This window comes from Phytophthora cinnamomi (genome assembly GCF_018691715.1).
Source record: "Phytophthora cinnamomi strain GKB4 chromosome Unknown Contig16, whole genome shotgun sequence".
NCBI lineage: Eukaryota > Oomycota > Peronosporomycetes > Peronosporales > Peronosporaceae > Phytophthora > Phytophthora cinnamomi.
Window position 1 is genome coordinate 843077 of NW_027150949.1, and position 21788 is coordinate 864864.

The window sequence follows — 21788 nt, forward strand, 5'->3', positions numbered from 1 at the left end:
CGATATTTGGTATCAAATATCGTGACTAACCCGATTGACGAGGCGACCAAGGTCGTCACGTTCATGAAGGGGCTTAGAGATGGGCCTGTGAAGACCTATCTCTTCCGAGAGTACCCGAGTACTCTCGAAGCTGCAATCACTCTTGCCATGCAAGAAGAGTTTAGCCTGCGGCAGGCTAAACTCCATGTAAACGTACCGAGGCCGCAACCACGCCCGGTAGCGAGGACGGGAGGTCCGGAGCCAATGGACCTCTCGAGCGCAACAACTGCTGGTTACCAGCAGCAGGGAGGTAACGTGCGATGCTTCCGCTGCGGAAGGATCGGTCACTTTGCACGGGAGTGTACAGCTCCCATGCCCCCTGGAGGTGGCCGTCGTGGCGATGCTAGGCATCGCCGCGGACCAACAAAAAACGCGAACATCCAGTAGGCGCGGGGCGCCCTACTGGTAATTCAATCGCGCGTGCCGACATCAGGCACGCGACACTGAGGACTGCAGCCCCCAGTGAGACCAGCTCTCACTGCAAGAAACAAGATGACAGGCCGAACCTAGTCATCTTGAAGGTTTACTCGAAGAGAGCGAGTGACTCTCTTCGAGCATTGGTAGACTCAGGCGCGTCGAACAACTTTGTTCGACTACGAAGCCTGTCGAGACTTGACTTCGAGGAGGTAGATACACCTCGAAGTCTTCTGGAGGTATGACTGGCAACAGGTGCCATCGTGAAGACCGAGAAGCGCGTCGTGAACGTGCGCTTCTCGTACAAACAACGAGTGTTTGTCGAACACTTTATCGTCCTGGACCTGGACGATAAGTTCGACGTGGTAATGGGCATGCCGTGGCTTGCACGGCATGATCCGGGGATAGACTGGAAGAAGCACACGCTCGTGCGCTTCGGCCGCGACAGCGAAACAGAGAGCGATGGCCCTGTTACCGCAGCGCACGCACCTGCTGGTGCGCGCGGCTCACCAGTCGAGACAGCGTTTTATGCTGCTGTCCCGGAGTGCCCAAGAAGTGCGCGAGGGCGCGCACAAGTGAGACCCACGTCGGCAATGCTGCCGACGTCAGAAGAAAAAGATATGTTGGTTCCGGGAACCAACACCCACGTTCAAGCGTGTAAGGGACAGTCCCTGACCCGAAGCGGTCAGGTCGACAACGACGCGTCGGCTCCGGGAGCCGACGCACCCTCAGTCATGAGGGGCTCCGCCAATGAATGGCGTCGAGGTGACGAAGGCGTGTCAACTCCGGGAGTTGACGCTGCAAACAGTGCGGACGGTTGCAAACGTACCGCACTAACGCAATTTGCATGCTGTCGTGCAGCCGGGCTGCACGACGAAGCGCCATGCGATCAAGCCGGGCTTGATATCGCGCGCCCGCAGACAGGGTCTGCCGGCGAAGGGACACATTACCGTGCAGCCGGGCTGCACGAAGGAAAATGCGGTCAAGCCGGGCTTGATACCGCGCGCCCGCGGACAGGGTCCGCCGGCGAACGACTGTCCACGGCCGGGCCTGGACAAGAAGAACAACTGTGCGGAGCCGGGCTCCGCACAACAAGAAGACGGCGCCAGCGGAAAACGCTGCGCAAGTCTCGGTCCGGGACCGAGACGCAACAAGAGCAGTCTGCTGGGCAGACTGCGGCGGTGACGCCGAATGTCAAGACGCTAAGCGTCTTGACGCGCACCGATACTGGATTCCAGTATCGTGACATGGAACTCGCTAGTCCTCCGACGACGGCGTCGGAGTTGACTTCGCTTCCAGCCATGAGCTGGAAGCGCTTGACACGCGACTTGCACGATGGACGCATCGAGCAAGTCTGCGTTCTTTCGGACAGCGAAAGAACGGCGAGCGAGAGCGAAGAGCTGAGGCAGCTCTTCATGGGAAGTACCACTGAGAGTGAAGACACTCTCAGTGCGAAGACGAAGCGAGAGCGCTTCGAGGAACAAGGTTGGGACTCGCTGAAGTCGAGTCCCTATTACAAATTGATGAGGGAGTACAAAGACGTACTCCCGGAAGAGATTCCTGCGGAGCTTCCGCAGGATAAGGGCATTCAGCACGAGATTGATCTCGTGCCGGGCACGAAGTACTGTGTCACGCGGCAGTGGCCACTGCCGCGAGAGCAAGTGAAAGCGATCGACGACTTCTTTGAAAGTCGTCGTAAAGCAGGACAAGTGCGGGAATCAAAGTCCCCGCACAGTGCTCCGACGTTCTGTGTCAAGAAGCCACAGGGCGGATGGCGCATCGTTCATGCCTACAACAAGCTGAACGATGCGACGGTACCGGCGCAGACGCCGATACCACGAAAAGATGTTATCATCGATTCGATGGCCGGGAGCACCGTTTACAGTGCTCTCGACTTGCGAGATGGATTTTATCAAATCCTAATGCGTGAGAGCGATATCCCTCTCACGGCAGTGAGCACGCCAAGCGGCATGCTCTGGGAATGGCTAGTAATGCCACAGGGGCTTAAGAACGCCCCTGCGACTTTCAACAGGTGCGTGACGCACTTGTTGCGCTCGGTGCGCGACTTCGAACCGCGCTACTTCGATGATGTGTTCATCCACAGCCGGGCTGTGGACGGGAAGACCGACGTAGAGATGCACAGGGTGCATCTCCGGCAGCTACTTGAGCTTATGCGAAAGCATAAGCTCTACGCGAACCTGAAGAAGTGTATCTTCGGGGCGAGCGAGATACCCGTCCTCGGGTGTCTCGTAGGAAAGAATGGTGTCCGCCCTGACCCAGAAAAGGTCAGAGTGATTAACGAATGGCCAACGCCTTCAAGTGTCAAGGAACTGAGGCAGTTCCTTGGCTTGGCCACGTACTTGTGCAAGTACGTGGAGGACTATGCGGGCAAGATCCGCCCGCTGTCACAGCTTCTTAAGAAAGAAGCTGTGTGGAATTGGACACCCGATTGCCAAAAGGCATTCGATACAGTCAAGCGGGGCTTGACTGAGGCGCCGATCGTGGCAGTGGCTGACCAAGACCGCCCATTTCACGTAGTGTGTGACGCATCCGATTTCGCGATCGGATGCGCGTTAATGCAGCACGATCACGAGGGCCGTGATCGTGTCGTCTGCTACCAATCGCGTCAGCTGAAGCCAGCTGAGCGCAACTATCCGGTGCATGACAAGGAACTCCTTGCCGTGAAGTACGCACTCGCAAAGTTCCGAGTGTATTTGCTTGGAAGTAGACCATTTGTGGTCTACACCGACCATGCTTCACTGCATACCGCAGTGAAGTCGCCACACATTTCACAAAGAATGGCGAGATGGCTCTCATTCTTTGCGGAGTATAACTTCCGGGTCGAATACAAACCCGGAAGATTGAATGTAGTGGCCGACGCGTTATCACGTCGGCCGGACTATGCAGAAGCTGTTGACGTCAATGCCATTGACGCCATACGATCGAGCAAACCCACATCATCTCTGTTGGATGATGTGAAGGCCGCGTACGCGCACGACGCGGACGCGAAGCGCTTGCTGGCCTATGGCACAGCGCCTTCTGACAAGTCCCGTCAGAAGCTGCCCAAGCACCTTCGAGCGCGTGCACACCGCTTTCGTGTGCACGAAGGACTGCTACTTTACAACGCAGTCGACGACAACGCGGATCGCGTTGTCGTGCCAAATGACCATGACCTGCGACTCAGGATCATGTACGAGTATCACGATGCCCCGACTGCGGGACATCTCGGACGTGAGAAGACATACGTCCTTCTCACGCGCGACTTCTACTGGCACCACCAGTATAGTGGGTGCGCAAGTACATCCGTGCTTGCGAGGTATGCTAACGCGTAAAGCCTGCGCCATTCGCGCAGGCTCCACTGTAATCACTACCGACTCCGTCGGAGTGTTGGAAGTCCATGTCTTTGGACTTCATCTTTGGTCTTCCCCGGACAGCGGAGGGAACACCGGTGTTGTGGTCTTTGTAGACCGTTTCAGCAAGATGGTACATCTTGCTGCGGTGCCAGCAGAGGTGACCGCGAAGCAGACGGCCCGTCTGCTCGTCGACATGGTGTTCAAACACCATGGCATGCCGTCCGACATCGTGTCGGACAGAGACCCGCGCTTCACAGCGCACCTGTGGCAAGAAGTGTTTACACTTCTTGGCAGTCAGCTTTCCATGTCGACTGCGGATCATCCGCAGACGGACGGTCAAACCGAGCGCGTGAATCGCGTGCTCGTCGATATGTTGAAGAGCTACGCTCACTCGTTCCACTACTGGAGCGAGTGCTTACCGATGGCAGAGTTTGCCATCAATAACTCAGTGCATGCCTCGACAGGGCATACACCGTTCTACGTGAATGCCATGCGGCATCCACGTCTACCGAGTTTACTCGGAGTGATGGCTCCCACTTTAAGTTGGGGAGGATCTACGACTGCAATACAGCAGCCGCAGAAAACCGCTGACACTTGCACAGTGTCAACTGCAACAATGGACAAACCACATGAGTCTGCGCAGGGCACAGACTCCCCCAACAACATGGCTTAACGACCACGGGTCTGCGCAGGGCGCAGACACCGCAAGAAACCACGCAGAGGCCGGGCCTCTAGCGGAGAGCGAGCTGAATGACTTCAGCTCGGATGCAATCAGTTTCATCACCAAAAGACAAGCCGTGATTCGGTTTGTCCAAGACACAATAGCAGCTTCTGTTGATCAACAGAAGCTGAACGCAGACAATGCGGGCAGAGGCAACACAAATGAATTTAAAGTTGGTTCATTAGTTTTGTTAGCTACACAAAACCTGCCTAGACATGCAGTTTCGGATTTCGGAGCAAGCAAGCTTGCTCCGCGCTTCATCGGGCCGTTCACTGTGTTGGCACGGCACGGCAACGCATACACGCTAGACATACCGTCTAGCATGCGCCTCCATCCGACCTTTTACGTCGGACGGCTGAAGCCATACCGGCAGCACGAGCCATCTAGCTCGGCTGACCCGAAGCCTCGGCAGGAGCCGAGGCAGAAGCGGAGGACTTGGCCTCGGCGACGAGCAACCTCTCCTCCAGCGCGCGGACGCGCTGGAGCAACCCTTCATCTGGGTCCCCAGCTCGACCTGGATATTCGAGGCGGTCTGCGAGACCGCCGCGACTTGGGCCTTCTGGTTCGCCAGCTCCTGTTTTAGGGCGGCGAACTCAGCGCCCTGCAGACGCTCCACGACGGTCACCCGGTCGTGGAGAGGCGCATACTGATCAGCCCGGGGCTGATCATACCCGGGGCGTGTTCCCACCCCCGCCACCGCCGATCCGTGACGCCCGCGGCTCAACCCGCTGGATTGTTGAGCGGATTGTTGACCACAGTATCCCGAAAACGAACCCTCAAGGGGCTCGTTTTCGTATTCGTTGGAGAGGATTTCCTCCCCATCGAGATACATGGGAGCCGCGGAACGTCTTGCTGGAGGACGTTCCGGAAATGGTGAGGGCGTACGAAGAGCAGTACGCGCTGGCGCAGCGGAAGTAACACGAGCGCTGCGATCATCGCTAGCGCCCGAACCCTCACGTGCTAAGAACTTAGCACGGAGCTCTTTGAGACTCTCGGGCACACGGAACGACGTGTACCCGTTCAGGTCGCGGTCGCTCAAGCAGACCGCGCCTGGAAAGCACTTCGTGCACTGAAAGCCCTCGGGCACAGCGCACGGCACATTCGCCTCCTCAGCAGCAACATGAAGTTGCTCCAGCTTTCCACGCTTCGAGTACGTCTCGAAGCGATCACGCGCTTGCTTAATCCGATCACGGTAAGCACTCGGCCTCTTGTTGAAGTTCTCAACAAAGGCGTTCCAGCTTTGACAAAGTGCCTGCCACTCGGGCACTTTGCTGCGAGAAGAGGTCTTCTTGCTTTGAAACCATCGGAGCTCATGAAAGAGTCCGATGTAGTAATCGCGCCTTTGATGCGTTTCCGCATCAAAGTGCAGCTCGGCAGCCACAGCGTCATCTTTGATGGCGCTGCATACGTACAGCGGCACCTCATTCGCAGGTACCGAGTTCCCAAACCGGTCCGCAATCTCGGACGCGGACGGCATCCACGGATCGCGCGCTGCAGGCGCAGCGCGCGGAGAGCCTTGAGCTTTAACATCACGCGCTGCAGCAGCAGCGCGCGGAGTACTGAGAGCCCCAGCTGAAGCGAGTGGGGTATCACTCTCAGTACGCGAACGCTTCGAACTCGAAGCGTCCGATTCGTCCCCCTTCACGCGGGCGAACGTTCTTGGCGTGAGGGTCGAGCGATTCGCTCGACACTGAGTCTTTACGCTTTGAGGGCGAGTCCTCCTCGCCCTCCATGTCTTCATCGTCGTCGTCGAAGTCGACGACGTCACCGTACTTCGCCTTCTGGCGTTCGAGTAGTCGTCGATGGAGAGATGACTCCCCATCGACTTTGCGGACTTCTTCTGAGGCGCGCTCATCGTTGAATGAGCGCGGATTTCTTCTCCAAACGCGGAGAATTGACGAATGGTCAATTCCAAAGATTGACGTGCGGGGACCCCGCGCGTCTAACCTTAAGGGGGGGATGGTGTAACGGGGTTACACGTACAAGTGGCTGCAAGCCACTTGTGAACTTAACAGATAGGTTATCTGTTAAACGTTTTGGATACTTCCTCACATTGGTGTAAGACACACCGATGGATACATTGAAGTGGACCACCACAGTGAGTGGTCCACACATACCCAAAAGATCTTATTGGTAGAAAGCAGCATCTTTCTACCAATCAGAGACATGCATATTAGCGGGGCTCTGACAGCCAGCCGCTGCCAACCCTTTCATAGATGATAAACAGTTTTAGCAGCTTTTAGAGGAAGATCAATTTACAAACAATACAGTTCTCATTTTATCTAATCTAAGTCACTTGGAATCCTTTCTTACTTAACTTATATTTGTGTATTCAAATATAATTAACCTAAGTAATTACTAAGTACTTACGCTTCCTCATACACGTTGCGCAACGTGTAAGCTAAAGTAGTGAGTCAAGTTAGACCCACTACAGTTTTTCTGGTGTAGGACGCATTTTCTGTCTGCATTAAATCATCTCGTTGAGTCGACGGGCCCGCGCAGTCGAAGATAGAAGTTCACAAGTGCCGGGGCCAAACGTACTACCCTGAAACGTAGCTCACTACGCACAAAACTTATATATGGGTGGGAGTATGCGAACCAGTTTCTCCAGGATGCTGGAGGATATATGGCGAGTTCTTGTGTCCGCCTGTTTGGAAGACTCGCCGAGTTATTTTCGGGAATGGGTTCCTTTCGGATTTCTGATTTTCAGAAAATTAGGTTTCAGAGACTATCGAGTTGTACGGTTTCCAATATTAAATGAATTGGTCGATATACATTCATTTCAATTAACTCACAATTATTGGTTGAAGCCGAGCCATTATATTTGGTTTGTATCATGTTTCGGGTAGCAAAGTCGGAGTCACCTCCTACTTGGAAGTTTTTCGATTAATTCGATTAGACGATGTATCGATTATTGAAGGAAAAGGACTCTGCAGAAATTGTTGCAAAAGCTATAACCGATAAATCTTGGAAATATCAAAATTACATTCCAAACCAAATTAATTGACTGAACCCGTAGGCTAATCACGATGCGCAAAGGAAAAATCGAATCCGCACACTGAACGCGGTAAGTTCGAGCTGAAGAAGATGAAGCGCGCTGCTCCCGACCAAGACCACCGCTTGAGGAAGGCCAAGCAGTCAAGACCAGCAGAGCCAGCCGGCGATGTGAGCGGCCCAGAGGTCGAGCGTCTCAAGTTCGCGCGCTTCCCGGCCGCAATTACGTCGCTGCCCCACGTTTTAAATAGCATCACTACGTTCTTGATGAGTCCAGAGGAGGCCGTGGTGGAGGCTGCAAACACCAACCAGCTAAAGTGGCTACGCTCGCTGCTGGGCAGCACGGGGATAAGATCCGGGATGTAGCCATGATCGCTGCGGCCCGAGATGGCTACACTCAAGCAGTAAAGATGTTGAAGCTTGAAGTGATCGGCCGACAGACCGGAAAACTGGACTTCAACAGTCGTGAGGTTCTGGTGGACGCAGCAGTAGCAGCCGCTGCAACTGGCCAATTAATTGTGGTGGAGCTGCTGCTCCTCGAAATTGAATCTGATAACAATCGTGAAGGCGAAATCTACGAAGAGAGCGACTATGACAGCGGCAGTGACGAGCCCATGCCCTCACACGACGCAGCGTGGAGAGTTCTCGATGAAGCATCTGGTCGTGGGCACCTTGGAGTTGTGAAATTTGCTGCGAACTATGCGCTCCAGTCAGTCTATGAGCCAGCCCACGCTTTCTGCGACGCGTTGTCGCTCGCGATCGCAGGCGGTCATTTGGAGGTTGTGCGGTTTCTGCTTGAGCCGGGCAGATACATGTGGCAATACGCGAAGGCACTGGAACTGGCCATTGATAAAGGGCACCATGCTATTGTGGAGCTGATGTACGCGATGTCTCCTCAACATGGTGGGAACACTTTTTTCTGCCGCTTCGCGATCGCTGGTAACTTGAAAGTGATCACGTACCTTTACAACAACGGTCACAATGAACCAAAAATGATTGACGACGCATTTATGCAGGCCGCGCGTCATGGCCAGACCGATATTGTGGCATTTTTGCTAGACAGTGGACCTATTTCACCGGAGGCATTCGATTCTGGCTTCGAAAATGCGGCAAGATCTGGAACTATAGCAACATTGAGGTTCCTGTATGGTCAACGTCGTGTATCACGCTCCTCGCTCATGGCAGCATTTGAAAAAACCGAACGACCTGCCACTATCGAGTTTATCCATTCCAACGAGATTATTCCTACTGAGTCGGTGGTGTCTGCGTTTAAGAATGCTGGTCGCTGCGGCTACGTTGGGCCACACTATCATAGGCCCAATCTCGACCAACTGCATACTTAGGGTCTTACGGATGCGGGTGGATATCCCTGCTGAAGCCATCAACGAAGTCGTCGCGAAAGCAACGCTGGAATTTCACCCGGGGATTTTGCAGATTTTGAGCGATGACTCTCGCCTGACATCTGAAATTCGTTCTGTGGCGTTCGCGAAGGCCATCGACAAGGGGTCGCTCCGACTATCCCAGGCACTATTCAAGGACAATCAGATTTCCTCTGAAGAAACAACTCAAGCGTTTGTGAGGGCTGCCTGCGCTGGTCATTTGGACCTTGTCAAGTTTTTGGTGGTAAAACCCGTCATAGTTGAGTCAGCGGAGCGAGAGGCTATACTCGCCTCCGCACGCACTAATCGCAATGGAGTTACTCAGTACCTCTGCAAGCGGAAGGAGTGGCCCATAGAGGTACTCGCAGAAGCATTGAGTGCTACTCGCCACAAGAAGCTCAAGAAATTTCTACGTTCAATCATCGCTCGACGTCAGGGAGGGAGGCCTTGATCAAGGTTGTCCGCATGGGCTTGTTTGAAGGCTTCAGTATCCGAAGTCAACTGCATAGTACAAACGCGGTGCGTCAGCATGCATAATGTGGCCGTTTGAAAAAGCGGCTGCGTCAGCTGCTGTCGAAACATTGAGGTTTCATTGTGATCTGCTTCGAACATCTCTAGCTGCAGCGGTTGAAAATGCAGCCAGCACCTCTATCGGTGGGAAACTCTATTGCCTTAGCGATCACAAACTGGAGATACTTCGGATCTTACAGAAGCGGGCAAAACTTCCTCCTGTAGTCATGAATGAAGTGGTTGCGAAAGCAGCGCAGGAGAAACGCACGGAAATCCTTAGAAATAGTGGAATGTTTATCGACTGACTTCTGCAGTACTAGCTCACCACCGACGTGGCGAAGTATTGCGGTCTTGGTTCGATACGAAGGATATCTCGTCTGAAGAAGCGGCACAAGGGCTCCGGACTGCTGCCTCTGCTGGTCTGATGAATATTGTGTAGTTTTAATCAGTTATTGCTGAATCGGCCATACGTGAAGCAATACTCAACGCTGCACGTAATAATCGTAATGAAGTTGTCAAGTGCATGTGCCACCACAAAAAATGCTCATTAGAGAAGCGTTGGATGCTACGCGCCTCAAGAAATTCCTTCGTGCGGCTATTACCCAACCTCAGGCTGGGAGGAACCGACGATGCTACACCTTGAATTTGTGTGGAGGCAACGTATCCAGCAAGCAAAATGCCAGTGCCGCGCCAAGATGCAGTCGTTTACGCTACTATGAAGTGCGTGGAAGAAATCACGAATTTACAGCTCCGTATCATCATCACGAATTGTCTTACCGCGGCATTCTGTAATGATGACAATTTGGCAGGATGCACAACCTCACCTGGTGGCTGCCAGTCATCACCCAACACAGCTCACTTCTGCTCCCCTTGAAACCTATCCTTAAGCAGCAAACTTGAGGTATCCACTTCCTGATGAGATAACGCATGGACCAGCCCGTGCGCTTCACCGTCTCGTCCGAGTTGCGCCACGTCCAGAACGCCCAGCCGCCCGTCGTGTCCGCGTTGAAGTAGGCGAGTTGCTTGCGGCCCAGCTCGCGGAAGTTGTCGATGTTCTGGAAGATGCCTCTCGAGTCAGGAGGGCCACCCATGCACCATTCGCCCAGGAACAGACGATTGTTGGTCGGCGCTGCCTTCAAGTGGCTCTGGTCGTACTGGTCGATGACCGCGAGCACCTGCTCCTCCGTCTTGCCCTCGTAGCCCCAAATGAAGTACGCGTGGATCTCGTTCCACACGTTGGTGTACTCTGGGGCGCCGATCATCCCCTTCAGGTGGTCCGGGTCTTGGTCATTCAGGAACGGGGTGACCAGCAGGATGCAGTCGTTGCCGGTGGCTCGGATCTGCTTGTACGCGTCGATGTAGTAGTTTCGGAGCGCGTTGCCGTCGACAGGAGGCACGGGCTCGTTCATGAGGTTGAGGCCGAGGAACGCCGGGCTGTTCTTGTATCGCGCGGCGAGGAACGTAGCGAACTTGAGCGAGTTGTCGACGTTGACCTGCGACGTGCTCCAGCCGACGGTGTTGAGCGTGACGGGGGCGCTGTGCTCGATGCCGTTCTGGCTGCCCTGGTGCGCGTGGAGACTGATCATGACGGCGATGTTGTACTTGACGGCCCAGTCGTTGATGAGGGCGTCCAGGTACTTGAGGCCTCCTCGGGCGAACATGTCGCCTTCGGTTCCGGGAGCAGTGGTGGCATCACGGATGATCCAGTGGCCGACGGGGACTCGGACGGTGTTGAGCACGCCGGTGTCGGCGATCTCCTTGATGTCGGCCTCGGTGATCCACGTCTTGCGGTGCTGCTCGAAGGCAACCGTGCCCTTTTCCTTGTCGAGGATCTGCATCGTGTGGTATTCGCCCTTGTGGTCTTCGTCTCTCGAAATGCCGTTCCAGAGCGCAGACTCCCACGTGATCCAGTGCTCCGTCACGAGCCAGCCGCCCAAGTTGACCGCCCTGGACTTGACGGCTCCACTGCGGATCTGGGCCTGGATGTGGCCGCCCGTGGTGTTTGTGGCACGAGGCGTCGATGAGGAAGACACGACGGCCGACACAACACCCACGGCCTTCTTCCTCGTGCCCGTGCCGCTCTTGAGGTAGCAGTGCGGCTGGCCGTCCCAGCCATTGTTCACGAACGTGTACGCCGCACACCCAGCCGTGCTAGCACATCGGTTGCAGCAGTCATCGGAGAGCTTCATTCCCGTGAGGTCTGCGATGTCAGCGCCGTTGTAGTCGATGCCGACCTCGGGGGTACCGCACCTGGCAGGCGTCGGACGGCACTGGTAGTAGGTCGGATTCCACGGCTGGCAGTAGTTTCCAGGGGTGCAGCAGTTGGGGCCGCTCTGGTCGTTGCCGCAGTACGCTCCCGAAGCAGCACAGGCTTCAGCCGCTTCACTGGAGGCGAGTACTCGATGGAGACGGAGACTGGAGCTGACGGCAGCGAGTGCAAGTAGCAAAGAGGTGGGACTCCAAGTCATACTGTGCTGATTCTGCGTTGATCACGCGGCGTAAAACGGAAAGTGAAGGAGGTACGTTAATGCCTCGTGTGTTCTTCGACTACACAATGCTTTGACATGTGAATTATCTCGGTGAGATGGAATCAACGTTCGCGTGACTGGAAAAATATTTCATTGTACTGTTACGTTCATTGTTTTATCCCATTCGTCACGCAAGCGTAGTGCACATTGGAGACAGCTGTAGTTTCCAGCGATGTCGAGTTGGGACAAATGATCTTTTAATTTTCCCTCCACTTCAGGGGCGTGGCGTGGCGGGTTAGCTGCGGAAATTTGAATTTGAGAGTGGGAGCCCCACCTACATTTCGTCGCGTTCTAACTTTACTAACTGCGGCATTGGAAAACTACGGCTTCCTCCCCAACTTACTACCCAGTACGTTGACTCTGCCCCTCCAATATCCTCTCTTCGCCTAGTCCATTTACAAGCCGTTTCAACCACTCGATTCTTCTACTCGCGCCGTTTTGTGTGCTGTCCGTGAGGAAGCTCGCTGTATCGCGCCGAATATGTCCCAAGCAACCCTCAGCCATCGCTTGAGGACATTCCAAGTAGCTAGTAAATGGCATTCCTACTTCGGTCGAAGCTGCCAGTACTTCAATCAGATGTGTCGTAGTTGCTTACTAAAACGTGCGCTGGCGTTTAGCGTTGGAAGTCACTTCCGGGTCTTCTGATTGAAGTACATCCAAGAGATCAGTCCTGTTGTTCAACTTGGCGATATCTCCTGCATTAGCTCCATCTTTATTCTTCAAAGCCAGGCTTGCACCTTTCTTCACAAGGAGCTTTACTGTCTCTTTGTGCCCGCGATGCGCTGCCAGCATCAGTGGACTCCATTTCGCCTGGTCTACCGCGTCAACGTTCGCACCGCGGCGAAAGAGCAAGCCAATCACTTCCACACGGCCTTCTTCCGCAGCGATATGAAGTGCAGTACGGCCATCTTTTGTCTTTAACTCGACAGAGGCACCTTTGCCCAGGAGGATGTCAATGATATCAACCAGATCACGCTGTGCTGCCGCCATGAGAGGAGTCCACCCACTTTTGTTCTGTATATTCACGTCACTGGGATCACATACTAACACGCGTGCGCACTCCGTTGAGCGACTGTACACTGTTTCATGCAGTGCGGAGTCGCCATCGGCGTCTTGAGCGTTAACGATCGCGTGATGACGAAGCAGCAACTTTACAACCTCAACGTGGCCGTTTTGAGCCGCTGCTGCCAAAGGGGCGGAACCCACTCCGTGCCTATTAACTTGCGCTCCATGCTCCAGCAGCGTTCGTACAGTCTCCGTCCGACCGCCTTCAGCCGCAAACGTCAACGCAGTGTGCCCATTCCACGTCATCTCGTCCATGTTAGCTCCTTTTTCCAACAGAAGTACCATAACTTTCACATGACCTTTGGTCGCGGCTAACATGAGCGGCGTCGGAGCTCCCCCGTTGCTCAAACTGACCGAAACGCTCCCACTGAGAAGAAGACGAACGATCTCCAGGTGTCCGTTGTAAGCAGCGATAGTCAGTGCGCTGTCTCCGTTCTTGTCGATAGCACGCACAGAATTCGGAGCCGCGTCAATCAAAAGCTCCGCCAGCACGGCAAACCCCCGTTTGGCGGTAGCCATGAGTGGTGTAGTTCCCAGTGTATCACCCAGCTCGACGTTGGCGTCAAAAGCCAACAGAACTTTGACAGTTTGCAATTGTTGGCGGTCCACTGCCAGGCGTAGTGGCGTGTGGCCCTCGAAATTCACCAAATTGACGGACGCCCCGCTCGTCAACAGGAACGTGAGCACGTCGACGTGGCCCATCCGAGCAGCCTCCATGACCGCAGTACTCTCGTTCGCACCTCGCTCGTCCAAGATGCAACCATTGGCGATTGTTTGACGAGCTGCACGCAAGTCTCCGGCGAACGCAGCATCGATCAGCCCCATAATCAGTGATTCGGATCTCCCCAAAGTGATCCTAGATGATTTGCTGGTAGTCGTGCAAGTACACATTGGACGCCCTACAAGTTGTAGGCTACAACAAAAATAATACTTCAAGTGATAAATGCACTTCTTCTTGCTTCAGCTACTTGTATTCCATCAGAAATGAAAAGTGTGTTGAAGTGATAGAAAGAAGCCGTCCTATCGCAGTCAGATCTCTTAACTCCCCATGGTTGTAGCCACAGCCTCAAAACGCTCAGGCACTCAGGGATCGAAGAATTGGTCACAAATCACCTCGCGAGTGAACTGCCTCGCCCCGTAGCTCTCTGCCATGTCCAGCACCCTCTTAATGCAGCGAGAGGCCAGTCTCAATCTTCACTTTCACGTAAAATCTGAAGCGCATACAGCCGACCGATCTTGGCGGCGTCACGAACGCCTTGCACTTGATTTGTTTTGGCACGAGCGTTGCGTCGGACAGGTAGCGGACAATTTGCTGGACTACTTGGCCAGATCCAGTGAAAACTGCACTCTCAAATGCCGCCAAGATTGTCGCCGAAGGAATGATCTCCTTGTTGTACCAGTTTGCAATCGTCATGCCTGGCAGCGCCGACGAAGGCCTTTTGTATCATACCGAAATACAATGAGAAATACGGGCATCATTCCGCAACAACTCCACTACTTCAGCGCAGCCAAGTGTGGCCACGGTCACAAATACCTCGCCAATGGTTTCAGGGGTTATGTAGGCATTCTTGATCAGCAACTTCATGATATCGATGTCGCTCGACGAGACTGAGTTCAGGCATCCAGCTGATTTGAAAGCAGCGATGATGAAATGCGTTCATTCTGGTACAGAATTTGATCCTCTCATCAGGGTGCGCGGACACGAACGCCCTGCTCTTCGCTTCTTCAGAGGCGCGTTTCAGATAACAGAGATATTTCAACGTCTTCGCGTGTTCCAAATAGAAGAGGCTGCAGCCACAAATGCCTTGTCGAACACGTCCGACGTGATCAGCCCCGTGTTGTGCAGGTAGATGACGACGTCAGACCAATTAAGTCAACCACCTTCTGAAAAGCGTCTCCGGAGACACGAATCCATTTCGATACTAAAACTGCATGCCGCGAAGCTTAGCTTCTTGCACCAGCTTCATACACAACTTCGAACGGCCTTCAACGGGTGAGTACAACTAGTAAATCTCCTCCACCATAATCGTATCCTCAGCATGCACAGCGGCTTCAAAAGCGTCCACAAGGTTCCAGCGGAATCCTTCCACTTGTAGGGGGAAAAAATCCACGATATCAGCGTGTCTCCCCGTGATAGAACGCGACAGCGCCTCGGACCCGGGATCGATTCTCGTATCCGTTCTCGTTTGCGTGTTTCACGACGCATTTGCCCACATCTAGATGTCCGTGTCGTGCGACGTTGTTCAAAACTTCATGAGCTTCTCCGCACGCCTGCCATTCTCGGCGACTTACATCAGCCGATGTAATAACTTCCGATAGTAGAACACGACAACCGTGACGCGGTTTTCTCGACCAGCCACTCTTAATGAATCCAGTAGAATACTCTTGGTTTTATCCGTTAATGAAGAGCGGAAGAATCCATCGAATACCATACTCACCGCTCAGAGATGACCGTTGGCGACAGCATTCACCAGGGCCTCCGGCACGGCGCAATCGGAGTTCAATATTTGCGACCACCACTCGCTGTCGCCGGTGTTCGCTGCCTCTATGAGTGCCCGTTCGGGTAAATCTTGACAAGCCTGAGGACGTGTGGCAGAGCCAGAATTTCACTCGGGAACGCGGTGTTCTTGAGGTGCTTGAGTGGACGAGTCAATGATTACTTCCGGTGCCGAAGCTGGTGAGTCCATTCTCGCTTGGTAGCAACTTGGCCGGGAGTACGATTGTCTTGCGCGCGGGAAAACCAGGAATGTCTAAATATCGAGTCCTTTATGCAATGGATTTCAGGTTCTCGGAACGAGCAAAAATAGGTATCCGTGTCACTAAAACGCATATTGCAGGTGCGAACACCCTGTGAAATGATAGTACCAGTAGTATGCTGCTGTAGTTGCCATGAGATCGCAGTTCGAAAGCAGTAAGATCCACGATAAGATAAAAAAACTTGTGGTTCCAAACAGCAGCGTCTTCTTCTTGGACCAATGCGTTATTTATTCCAGTGTCGCCGCGCGAGTCTACGAGTTCAATCTACGAATGCATAAATAACGTTGTCATATTGGGGAGATGACCCCGTCGTGACCTCGCAAGATCACTGCAAAATACCTACATACCTGGTAGTACATAACATTATCGCAATGAATAGATGACTTGTTGTGTTATCTTTGAGTTACTGCTGGTTCGTCAATGTTGATAACAAATCCGAATAAAGCCCAGGCCATATGGCCCGACAGATCTCGTTGCACTTGAGAGTCTGGCTCGTCAGGATCATCTGGAGTGTGTTGCTCTCTCTGGTGGGAAGGCACAAGTTGTGCCTTCCCGTCACGCACAACAGAGCACGCACGGTTTGCGATGGCGAGCGTGCAGTTGTGACGGATAACTGGAAGGTACTTTATCGTCGTCCCATGCTTGCCGATGTTTCCGCGACATAGTGGTTTTGCGTCTGTCGTGAAATCTTACAAATGTGTGAGCACTGCAAAATGAGACTCGTGTAGCACAGGTCTAGACTGGATAACACCAACTACAGCGACCGAGTTTGATCGAGTTGTCAACCATTTGTAACGTCACATTACGTGGACTGTATGGTTGGTTGCCACGTGATATGACTCCTATCATAGGGCACATCATCGGCTGTTGCCAAACCGAAAGACTCAACAACGGGACATGTTCAGGAACACAGCATCAGCTGTTGCATGGTCGTTTATGTGTGCTCTCCTTTCCAGCACAAAAGCCTATCTCCTTCTGCAACAAAGCTCCTGCCAACGACTTCTTCACTCGTGGTTTTTCGTCGTGAAGCTCAGGTTCTCCAGCACTCAGCACCGATGACTTGGAGTCCCACCTCTTTGCTACTTGCACTCGCTGCCGTCAGCTCCAGTCTCCGTCTCCATCGAGTACTCGCCTCCAGTGAAGCGGCTGAAGCCTGTGCTGCTTCGGGAGCGTACTGCGGCAACGACCAGAGCGGCCCCAACTGCTGCACCCCTGGAAACTACTGCCAGCCGTGGAATCCGACCTACTACCAGTGCCGTCCGACGCCTGCCAGGTGCGGTACCCCCGAGGTCGGCATCGACTACAACGGCGCTGACATCGCAGACCTCACGGGAATGAAGCTCTCCGATGACTGCTGCAACCGATGTGCTAGCACGGCTGGGTGTGCGGCGTACACGTTCGTGAACAATGGCTGGGACGGCCAGCCGCACTGCTACCTCAAGAGCGGCACGGGCACGAGGAAGAAGGCCGTGGGTGTTGTGTCGGCCGTCGTGTCTTCCTCATCGACGCCTCGTGCCACAAACACCACGGGCGGCCACATCCAGGCCCAGATCCGCAGTGGAGCCGTCAAGTCCAGGGCGGTCAACTTGGGCGGCTGGCTCGTGACGGAGCACTGGATCACGTGGGAGTCTGCGCTCTGGAACGGCATTTCGAGAGACGAAGACCACAAGGGCGAATACCACACGATGCAGATCCTCGACAAGGAAAAGGGCACGGTTGCCTTCGAGCAGCACCGCAAGACGTGGATCACCGAGGCCGACATCAAGGAGATCGCCGACACCGGCGTGCTCAACACCGTCCGAGTCCCCGTCGGCCACTGGATCATCCGTGATGCCACCACTGCTCCCGGAACCGAAGGCGACATGTTCGCCCGAGGAGGCCTCAAGTACCTGGACGCCCTCATCAACGACTGGGCCGTCAAGTACAACATCGCCGTCATGATCAGTCTCCACGCGCACCAGGGCAGCCAGAACGGCATCGAGCACAGCGCCCCCGTCACGCTCAACACCGTCGGCTGGAGCACGTCGCAGGTCAACGTCGACAACTCGCTCAAGTTCGCTACGTTCCTCGCCGCGCGATACAAGAACAGCCCGGCGTTCCTCGGCCTCAACCTCATGAACGAGCCCGTGCCTCCTGTCGACGGCAACGTGCTCCGAAACTACTACATCGACGCGTACAAGCAGATCCGAGCCACCGGCAACGACTGCATCCTGCTGGTCACCCCGTTCCTGAATGACCAAGACCCGGACCACCTGAAGGGGATGATCGGCGCCCCAGAGTACACCAACGTGTGGAACGAGATCCACGCGTACTTCATTTGGGGCTACGAGGGCAAGACGGAGGAGCAGGTGCTCGCGGTCATCGACCAGTACGACCAGAGCCACTTGAAGGCAGCGCCGACCAACAATCGTCTGTTCCTGGGCGAATGGTGCATGGGTGGCCCTCCTGACTCGAGAGGCATCTTCCAGAACATCGACAACTTCCGCGAGCTGGGCCGCAAGCAACTCGCCTACTTCAACGCGGACACGACGGGCGGCTGGGCGTTCTGGACGTGGCGCAACTCGGACGAGACGGTGAAGCGCACGGGCTGGTCCATGCGTTACCTCATCAGGAACGGGTACCTCAATCTCAATGCCTAAGCCGCCCTGGTGCAGTTGTTGGAAATTCTCGCTGATCGGAGGTCGTGGTCGCTAAGAGTAAAATCCCATTTCGAATTCAATCCATAGTTCATCATTGATTAGCGCGACGAACTTGTTTACCCGATTCAGATCCCGAGATGCCAATGGTTAATGCAAAGGCAGTAGCAGTAGCATTTCCCAAACAATGTGATTTGAAAAAAAATGTATCGTCAATCACATCCTAGAAAATCAAAAACTCACAGCTCGCGTGGGTCATAAATTAGTTGTGTGGCTTAAGATACTGCTCATCAGGCCAAAGCCCGAATAGCGTAAAAGAAAATGAGGCCACGAAGAGATCGGCGAGTTGTCAACGAAGAGAGCACGAGGTGGCCTTATTTTTTCGTTGCGCCTTGTGGCCAGTTTTCCATCAACTTGACGATAGCCTTGAGTCGATCTTCCTTCTTTGAGTTGAAGAGCTGGTCGCAAGTCAGCTTGGAAATGTAATTCCGGGGTGCACAATACAGAGCAGCATCGTGGGCTTCCTTCAACACGTTCAATGGCCATTCTCCGACTTTAGAGCTGAGAACCTCCAGCATATATGTGTATTTGCTGCGCTTGGCAGCACTGACAAATGCCTTGTACTTAATCACTCGTGGGACGCGCTCCTCCGACAGGAGCTTCACAAGATACGCGATAATGGAGAGATTCCCGTGAATAGGGGCATTCTCAAAAGCTTTCAAGATCGCATCGGGAGAAACGCGCTCAACGTCATACAGACTCTCCATCAAATCTTTGTTACCACTGCCCGCGGCGGCGGCAAAGGCCTCGCCCATTAAAGAAATCCGACTATCGTCGCGCATACACTCCACGACATCCTGGCGCCCATTCTGAGCTGCAATTACGAACGCCTCATTAATCGTTTCAGAAGGAATAATGGCGTCGTCACACAATGCCATCACGATTTTGGGCTGATCAGGTCCGTAGCTGTGAACTTTTTTGCCGCAGCCAGCGGCTCTATTGAAAGCAGAGACGATCGAATCACTGGAGATACTCTCGTTCTCATGCAGTCGGCGAATCACTTCCACGCTATCCGTCACCTCAAACACCTTGTTCAGGGACCGCGCTGACGCACGCTGCGAGTCGTAGAGGAAGAGTGTCGTCTCGGATTGAGTTCCCCCCGTCGACGCGGCGGCCCCCTCAAATGCCTTGTCGAACGTTTCCGATCCAATATGGCCGGTGTCAAGCAGAAATTCGACCACGCTGGTTTTCCCGTGAGTTGCCGCGCGAAAGAAGGCGTTGTGGATCGCCCTCATGTACCTGTATCCCCTCCTGTAGATGTACCTGACGCCGCTCAGATGTCCGTTGCTGGCCAAGTGGACGAACAGGTTGTGGCCCGCAAACATCTTGGGGTAAATCCCCTCGATCCTCTGCACCAGCTCCGTCTGCTTCGTGTCCACTGCAGCTGCGAACGCGCCGGCCAAGTCCCACCGAAACCCGCTCAGCTTGAGCAGGAACTCCACCACCTCCTTGTGGCCATTGGCAACGGCGAGCGGCAGCGCTCGGGAGGCGAACTTGCCTCCAGCCGTATAGCGCTGGGTCCTGGCGTGCTTGACGACAAACCTGGCCACGTCCAGGTGGCCGTTCCTCGCCGCCTCCTTCAGCGTCTTGGCGGCTGCTGCGCGCTTGTCTTTGGCTCGGCCGCCCTCCACTTCTTCGGCGGAGCGGAGCATCGCGTGCACGATCTTGAGGTGGCCGCCGGCGCCGGCGGCTGCAGCGGCCTCCAGCACCATCAGCACCGGGTCGTCCTGGCCTCTGCGGTGAGCGTCGGACACTGCGCGCAGCAGCCGCTTGAGCACCTTCCCGTGGCCTCTGGAGGCTGCAGCCACGAAGGGCTCGCTCACGCCGCAGCTGAACGTGGCCAGCAGGAGGTTGAGCCACCGCATCTCGGCGCTGGCTGCCGCGTCCAGCAGCGCCTCCTCGGGCGTCATGAGCAGCCGGTCGATCTGCTTCATCACGTGCGGGAGCGCCGAGATGGCGACGGGGAACGTCGCGTGCTGGAGGCGCTCGTAGTCTTGGCCTTCTGCTGCTGCTGCTGCTGCTGCTGCTGTGCGGGCGCGCTTCGACGCGGGAGACGGCCTGGGGTCGGGGCCTGCTCGGGCTCGCTTGGAGGCGGGGCTGGCAGCCATGCGGGCAGTCTGTCGGACGGCAAATTGCGGAATGGGGAAGATCTGGCGGAAAGTGGTGTGACGCGACATAATGCCTCTTCGCGATCGCCAGCGGTCTGTCTTTAGTGCCGACGTGGCTGCTGGGCCGGTGCGTCACGTTGTCCAGTTGAATGCAATCCACGCATCTCTTCTGTCGAAAAGGAAAAAAAAGGTGAACTGTGAGTAGAACTGGAACCTGAGCATGACACCTCCAGCACGACAATTTAGGGTACGGAACATAGGAAAGACAATTAGCCGCCTTTGGACATGCTGCAGTTGGAACATCCCGATGTCATCCTGACTGCTAGACGGCGAAAATTCATACCGTACTTGCACCCTTGCCACATCGTCACTCACGTCTGCTGCATCCTCCACCTCTTCACGCAGAGTGTACACATCAGGCTCCTCAACTTCAGGCACGATCTCCAGCACCGACGAAGCAGCGGTCGGTCTCGCAGAAGGAACGTGTCCGAATTCCCGGTAACGACTGCAACTCCAGAGCCTGTAGCTTTCTCCATGTACTCCTGAGCTTCCAGCAAAAATGCCAGCGTCTGGTACACACTCCCCATGTACCACAGCCACAACAACATCAAAATAAGCACCCGACCACCATAGCTGGGGCACGTATCGACGTGGTGGTCTACCTGCTGCGGTACCCGTCGAATCTTCCCTCTGGGTTCAAGTTTGCGGGGTTAAACAGTTCGCACCGTTGTCGAGGATTACATGTCAGTCAGCAGCGAGAAGAGGTCATGCGGTTTATGTTCAACGACGGACTAGTTTCCCCAGAACTCTTTTCAGAAGTTTTCCTGAGCGCTGCATCAAATGAGCAGGTTCACGTACTGAAGATCTTACAAGCCGCTCAGGTTATCCCATTTCAGTTGGCTACGCAAGCTCTAATGGGCGCTGCGGAAAGACGTAGGTTGGAAACTCTCGAGTATTTGTGCGGCAATCAAACCTGGTGCAGGGAAATCCTACTCTCAGTTCTGAGCTGTACGACAGACTCAAGATCGAAGCAAATTTTGCGCGCAAAGCTGGGCGAGTAATATACATGCAATACACCTCTCATTAAAGCTATTAGCACAGCCCATTCCAACCGTCCGGCTTGGTTTCTTACGAATTGTGCAGGGTGACTATCGAACTACGCCACACACAAATTCAGATGATAGACGGTTGGTTGTCCGCAGACAAAGATGGTAGAGTGGAAGA

General features: G+C 54.5%; 4 protein-coding genes across 4 annotated transcripts; 2 read left to right on the plus strand and 2 right to left on the minus strand.

Annotated features, from left to right (window-relative positions):
* Positions 1–7614: 7614 nt before the first annotated feature.
* On the plus strand, positions 7615–7887 carry IUM83_02442 (uncharacterized protein; the record flags this gene model as incomplete). The annotated part of the gene is made up of 1 exon (XM_067926360.1): positions 7615–7887. One exon carries the CDS (start codon positions 7615–7617, stop codon positions 7885–7887), a length of 273 nt encoding a protein of 90 aa, XP_067796500.1.
* Positions 7888–10152: 2265 nt separating this feature from the next.
* IUM83_02443 (Glucan 1) lies at positions 10153–13828 on the minus strand (the record flags this gene model as incomplete). Its single annotated transcript, XM_067926361.1, has 4 exons — positions 10153–10196; positions 10270–11831; positions 13097–13206; positions 13286–13828. The coding sequence occupies 4 exons, from the start codon at positions 13826–13828 to the stop codon at positions 10153–10155; spliced, it is 2259 nt and encodes a 752-aa protein (XP_067796484.1).
* Positions 13829–16815: 2987 nt separating this feature from the next.
* On the plus strand, positions 16816–18399 carry IUM83_02444 (Glucan 1; the record flags this gene model as incomplete). Its single annotated transcript, XM_067926362.1, has 1 exon — positions 16816–18399. One exon carries the CDS (start codon positions 16816–16818, stop codon positions 18397–18399), a length of 1584 nt encoding a protein of 527 aa, XP_067796486.1.
* Positions 18400–18770: 371 nt separating this feature from the next.
* Positions 18771–20564, minus strand: IUM83_02445 (uncharacterized protein; the record flags this gene model as incomplete). The annotated part of the gene is made up of 1 exon (XM_067926363.1): positions 18771–20564. One exon carries the CDS (start codon positions 20562–20564, stop codon positions 18771–18773), a length of 1794 nt encoding a protein of 597 aa, XP_067796501.1.
* Between the last annotated feature and the right edge of the window lie 1224 nt (positions 20565–21788).